This window comes from Manis pentadactyla, chromosome 14 (genome assembly GCF_030020395.1).
Source record: "Manis pentadactyla isolate mManPen7 chromosome 14, mManPen7.hap1, whole genome shotgun sequence".
NCBI classification, from domain to species: domain Eukaryota; kingdom Metazoa; phylum Chordata; class Mammalia; order Pholidota; family Manidae; genus Manis; species Manis pentadactyla.
In genome coordinates, this window is record NC_080032.1 from 84180922 (window position 1) to 84187894 (window position 6973).

The 6973-nt window shown below is 39.3% G+C and overlaps 1 protein-coding gene across 10 annotated transcripts in view; it reads right to left on the bottom strand.

Annotated features, from left to right (window-relative positions):
- DENND5B (DENN domain containing 5B) overlaps window positions 1-6973 on the bottom strand; it is a 175019-nt gene that overhangs the window by 54717 nt on the left and 113329 nt on the right. For all 10 annotated transcript variants that reach the window (XM_036889193.2, XM_036889194.2, XM_036889195.2 and 7 more), the window contains one exon: window positions 4477-4664. In XM_036889193.2, the coding sequence (XP_036745088.2) occupies window positions 4477-4664 (188 nt within the window). The remainder of the gene's footprint in view (window positions 1-4476; window positions 4665-6973) is intronic.

The following is a 6973-nucleotide window of genomic DNA, read 5'->3' on the forward strand; positions in this document are numbered from 1 at the left end:
GTAATTCAGAATTAACAATAATTGCTAAAATTTAGCAGCTGTAGTCCGCTCCAACCAGGGAAAATTGGCAAAGAGCAATCCAATGTGCAGAATATCCACACATTTTCACTTTATCCAAAATTAACTTCCACCTCTTGGACAGTGAAACCACTTCAGAAGTCATTAGACAAACAGCAGGAGGCAGAGAGAAGTCGAGGAGACGCGTACTTTGAGAACCACGAATGATGAACCCTTGAATAATTAAGAGTTGATTCGGGAGATATTTTTGGGTTTGGGACAAGAGGAGACAGAAATCAGAGGAAACGTTTTTGCTTTTTTGAGTTTGCTTACACTCTAGATTTTGAACTGATATTGAATATAAAGACTTTTAAATATTTTTCAATAGATATGGATAATTTAAAGGTCCAAGTACTTGCAAACAATGTTGATTATCCCTCAGGTGCTTGATTATTGTAGACCCAAAACAGCCCCTCACCTTTACTGTTCAGACCCTCTTATCAGAACAAGGTGGTCATTTTGTGAAGGAAGACGATGCTTACAGACTGTGGATGAGCAGTGGGGTGCAAAGGCACAGCCCCTCGCAGAAAACTGCAGCCAGGGCTGCGTTAGCGGCTGAATACTAATGTTCACGGGGCGGAAGTCAACAAATGAACAGGGATCTTTGCCTGGGTTTCTCTGTGTCCCAGATGGCCCTGGCCCTGCCCCTGTCAGCACGGTTTGAATTGTCTGGTCCTGTGATCCTGACGGGCAAGTAAGGCAAAAGGAGGAGAACAAACAGCCGGGGCTTTGTTTTACTCTTTGGATCCCCACTTTTCATCTTAGATGCTGATGAGCAAAAACAGCCAAGTTCTGAAATAAACTCAATAAAAATTCAAGGTTTTCCCCAACCCCAAACCAGAGAATCAATGATGACTCCTCAAGCCAGAAGTAACCTTGAATCCAATCCTTTAACCTGGCAGTTGGGGAAACTGAGGCCCCAGATGTTAGGTGACTTCCTGACACCTGTTCCAGATAAGAACCTTCAAACAGTCTGCTGGCTTCAGGGGATTTGTCCTCCAACTCTCATCTCCAATATCAGCAGTTTCCTCTAGATAAAGTAAGAGCTCCAAGTCCCGCCTTGCTGCAGACAGCAAGCAGTGCTGCCTGCAGCTGCTTTAAATCCACGTCTATACATATGTTCCTGTGGTCTCTAGAAAGCAGGATGCAAGGAAAGGCTTAATGGGAGAAAGTAGGTCACTGTAACTCAAATGGATGATTCACTCTCTTTAAAAACAGAAGAAAAAACCCTCACTGACTTGCTAATCTGAGTGTTAACCAGCCACCTCCTATCACTTACATTCTGTACTGTCTCCTTTATTAATGCCTTCCTGCTATTTTCTATCCCTCTCCTATGAAAAGATAAAATGACACATTTGGGGAAATTTCACAGCGTGTCATGCTCATGCGATCACTGTTCAGTAGGGAGTGTACGGGGCCAGTATGGGTGTCCCAGTGCCGCAGCCACCAACCCGCCTGTCCTCACGTCTCCAGGAGTCTGGCACACACTCCTGGGTATGCGGAGGAGGTCCAAGCTGGGGCTTTGATTTTTTTCACAAAGTAAAAATAGGATTGTGAACTTGTATTATAAAAACTCATTGAAGCAAAACCAAAAAGCCCTTTTTCTAAAACAAATAAGAACTCCATACAACAGGGCATTCTGATAAGTAACTTTTTCACTTTTAATGTCATTAAATTAAAAAAAATTCTATCAGAAGAGCTCAAGGAGTTTACAGCATGAACAATATACTGGACATCTTAGTCTTCCATTACTTTAGGCCTAACTATTTCTAAACTTTTATTGATCAACACTGCTCACAAGTTCAGGATAAGTGATTACTTCCAGTTAAAAATAACACACATTCCCTGAAAAGTAAGGGAACAAAGACTTGGAGCTTATTTCTCTTCTGCCGTGAAGTCTTCCTGTGTCCCCACCCTAAAGGCATTCTGATTTCCTCTGCACACATGCTTAGCTGGTTCATTCCTCTTTACTACCTGATTTTCTTTCAACCTGTATTATTGATATTTGTAAATACCTTATTTTGGAAGGCAGAAATCACCTCTTATTTATCTCAATGTCTCCCAATGTCTCCTACAGCAGGGCTGTACGAGACAAACTGGTGAATGAATGAATGAGACTCAAGGATCTGGGTACTCTGTGGAACCCCAAAAAGGTACGTAGGAGGGGGAAGCATGCCCATGAGGCTGGGGCAGCTCTCTCCCTGTTTTGTAAGAGATCTGGTTTCTCAGTGGCTGAAGTTAAGCTGGCATGAGGACAAATCAGAGGACAACATTTAAAACATTCCCATAAATCTCAGTTTTCCTCTTGATTTGTTGTCTACCATTTACTGTAAAGATGAGCAAGATGGTAGAAAGTGAGGTGCCATGCTATGCAATTAATCCTCAGTGCCGTAACCTTCTACCACCGTTCCCACCCCCAAAAGATAAAACAAATGGCTACTGGCGCCCAACATTTTGGAACCATGGGAAAAGTGAGTGGGCAGTTAATTATAACTCTATGTAGTTACATTAGTTAGCTAACAACTAAAATCTTAACCTTCTTAAAATAATCATCTTGTAAAGTTACCATTTTCACAACTATGCTAAGAAGCCCTGTCACTATTTTTAGTTATTATTTTACTGTACAGTTTTTCAGGGAAAGGAGGGAAGGGGGAGTATTACTAGTTAATGTATTTATGACACTTTTTTAACTGGCTATTTTTATGTCTACTTCCTCCCCAAAATTATGTGAAATAGATTATTTCTACTTCATCTCATTGTCAAATGATATCAGAGCAAAGTGATACACTGCTAGGCTTTTCTTCTAACAACGATGTATGAATTTACACTTACTATACAGAAGCATTGCTTTTTTCCTAGCTAATTCAGGTTATTTCATGTTATGCTACTCTGTGAATAGATGGAGATGTATATTTATTAAATAGTGTTGATTTAATGAATGAAAAATTAGAAAATGACAGACACTATTGCAAGAGCTTTTAGGGTCAGTGAATAAATGCAGAGACAGAATGACTTCCTGACTACAAATACATCAAGGCAGCATTTTAAAATTCTCAACAATCATTACTCCTGCAAAAACAGGAAGATAATACTGTATTTCCAAACAAATGGGCATATAAAACATCGTCTGGTTAATAGGCAAATAGACAAGAAACTCAACAAAAAACTAAAACATGTCACTTTTAAGGTCTTTAAAACAAAATACAGCTGGCTAGTCTATTTCTTTTTCCTAGAAAGTTTAAAGAAATTCCTTATTTGAATCAACAAGATACTGAGATCAATTAAATAAAGGAGAAAACAAGAGAGCTCAGGTAATAAAGAAAAGAGGTATAATGGAGAGGCCAAAGCAGAGGAAATGAACAAGTTCAAAAAGAGCAAGATAGTCTGGATATGTGTTTTATATCATCTGAGTTAAGCCATTTTTCCCCTGAACAAAAATGTTAATTTTGACAGGGAAACATTCATTAGAGGAAAGTAAGCAATGGATGATTACAGGAATCTTTCCTGAGTATAATGGCTGTGGCTTACTGTGTTATTTTATATTCACTTATTAAAATGAGAATCTCTATGGGAAACAAGAGCAAATAAAAGTGATGCACAGCATGAAAGACATTAAGAAAGGTGCTAATTAAATAGATAACAATATAATGTAACTAACCATTTTGTTTTTTAATAGCCATGGCGCTCTCATCAATATTTCATTTTAAAGGTTTCACATTCCAATTCTGAGTACCATTAACAACAGCTAAAAATTAGACAGAAAATGCTTTCAAGATTTCCTGTTTATTTTCTTCTTAAACAGCATTTGAAAATTTGAAAATATACAGAAAGCAGTAACCATAAAGTGGCCTAAAAGCTGAGTTAGAATTTTTGTCTCAACCACTTAGCCAAGTTGATGATATTTCAAAAATGCTGATAACTAGCCTTAGGTCTGAAAACAAAGAATACAAAAGTATTTAGTGTTTCCATTATCCCTAACTTGCTGAAAGATGTTAATTTTCATTTGATGGAAGCCAGGAAGCAAATTCACCTCAATTAATAATGATCTTAAAAATCAACACTTAAAACCTGTCCTGTGTCACTTAAAATAAAATGTATAGCAGGAATAGGGGAAATGAAGTGAAATGTCATTAGAATAACAAAGCGACTAGATAATGCTACCATTGCTCCATCTTCACAAATGTACAGTTGTGAAAATTTGCCACTGTCCTCTTTTGAACTATGTTTAGTTAATTTCTGGGTCACGGTAACCATCAGGAGTCAGGATATGCACTCTATGGTTCACGTTCCACCCGAGACATACTTGGGAAATTCTGGACAATCAGAGACACAGCTTGGAGAAAGACAATGCTTCTAACAAAAGTAGCCTTCATCCAAATCAACATCAGCAAATGCTTCATCATTCATTTAAAGTTTTACCTCTTGAGGAAGTTCTAGTTTAGAACGGTCAGTTCCTTCTTTTGACTGAAGGCCCATCAGATAAGGGACAGGAGCATCAAGAAAATGTAGCAGAGAAGCAGGGAGGATGGGCACGTAAACATGCTGCCACTGAAATGGGAACAAAAGTGTGGTGATGCCTTCCGCCACCGTCATCAAGCGCTGATAATCTGCACAGAACAAGGGGAAAGGGAGGGGAAGATTCCAAGTAAAAACATAAAGCACTGCAGTGAGCTTGAAAATAACCAATTTCCAGGAAAAAAATCTTGTGCTAATAAATGAAATATTTATGATCATGCAGAAAATATCCCACCACAATTTAAGTTCTATCCCACCACAACTGAAGAGTTAATGGTGAATGATATTAATTAATACTTGAATGGTATTAAGGGGGTTTGAGTAGATGGGAAACATTATCACACTCTGCTTCTGAAATCACTGGTATGTGAGTTTACATTCCCTTAAAATGTGGAGGGAACAACAACGAACAAAATTGCTTTTGGCATGTCTCCTGTTGAAAATGTACAAGAATATTGTTGTTATCACTTTTTGTGTACATGAAGATGGATACACTCCCCAATTCAGAGGCTCTTTTTTTCTGGCATACACGATCATGGCTACAGCCTACAGTTATCCTGATTATAATTTATTTGGGCCATCCTTTTGTGGTTATAAGAAATCAAACAGATATATGCATTCAGAGTCATACTTTCTATATTTAACCCCTAACTACAGATCTATCAAATCTAGAGACAAAGTGAAAGTTCCCAGAAAATTAAAAGCTGGTTATTTTGGAACTGCTTCCATGAACTAATTTATCAAAACTAAAAACTGTACAATATTAAAGTGTCCTCCTCTCTCCTAGTTTTATTGAGCTGTAATTGACATATAACATTGTATTAGTTTTAGGTGTACAACAAGATGATCTGACCAATGCATATACTGTGAAACAATCACCAAGGTAAGTCTAGTTAACATCTGCCACCGCAGTTACAAATAAAATACTCTCTGAAGCCAATGAAGTGCATGCTTTATACATACACAGTCTATGATCCCTGTTTGAACTCTTGGAGGCAGAACTCTTGGTGTCTCAGAATTCAGACTTTTTAAACTTAGAAAGGTAATATTGTGCATATACCACATGCATAAAATACTTAGGGCAGCATCTTGTAGTCGAGCACTTTAACAGTTCCACAGCAGACCATCCGAGCGTTCCAACAGGGCGGATAACCGAAGTGTTTAAGTAGGGCCACTGTGGTTCAGGTCTGGTTTTCCCAACGAGTTACAAAAGCTTTGATTTTCCAAATTTTGGGGGATATTTAAACTGAAGAAAATGGTTATTATGAACTTATACTTTTATGCTCTCACAGAATTTACTGTGCACAAATACAGTAAAATCAGGGGGTGTGAGGCTTTGGGGGAGTCTTTTTCAAAAGGTTAAGGAAAATGATCAGATGCTACTCGGTTCATGTCAACTCAAAGAACCCTGACCAAGCATAAATGGGATGTTATCCACTTAAAAGTTTCTCTTGCATCGTTTTACAATTTGTAAATGACTACTTTTAATAGTTTATGGTGGGATTTTGGTAACTAACCAGCTACCCGTTGCCCAAGTATACTTAAAATTTTCCTTATTTGATTCATTATGACCTAAATCTTACATGAAAACCTGTTTGCAGGAGTCCTTGTAAAACGCCAGTCCTAGGTGGCCTGAGGGGTGCAGGGCGGCCGTATGAACACAGAGCTGACCCAGTTACCTGAGGTGGAGACACGGGACGCACACACGAGTGGAGGCCCCCCGACAGCTGGGCTGGGACAGTTGGTGCTCTGCGGCGGGGCGGTCGGAGAAGAACAGTCAGCTACCAGCCACCCCTGCTAGTGCTGAGGCAGGTGCCTGAGCTGGGCAGGATGGGGGCCTTTCAGGGTTAGAGATCGTGCTGTCGCCTGCCCGACTGCCTTTCTGCAACATGCCCCGTGGGCGTTCTCACCACCATGGGCTCCCCGAGGGCACAGTGGGATCTATTCTATCTCATTTTGCCCACAAAGCACAGGGCCGAGTTCATAACCACCACTGACCAATTTACTGACCAAATGTACCAATGCTACCAAATATTACACTTTTCTCCTTGTACTGAAACAGTCCTAATGAAACACAAAAACGGGGGAGGAAGACACGCAGTTAAGCACCTGTAAAAAGATGAAATCCAGGGAAATGTCCTTAATATTCTCTTCTGTGACCATTCATTTCTTTCTTTTTTTAAAAATTAAAGTATCATTGATATACAATCTTATGTTGGTTTCAACTATACACCACTGGTTCAACAGTTACTCATACTATTACCTCCTCACACACTCCAATGCGGTCACTGTCTATCAACACAGAATGTTACAAAATCATTAACTGTATTCTCTGTGCCGTACTACCATCCCTGTGACCAGCCTACACTGGGATTGTGAATTATCGTATCCCTTTATCCCC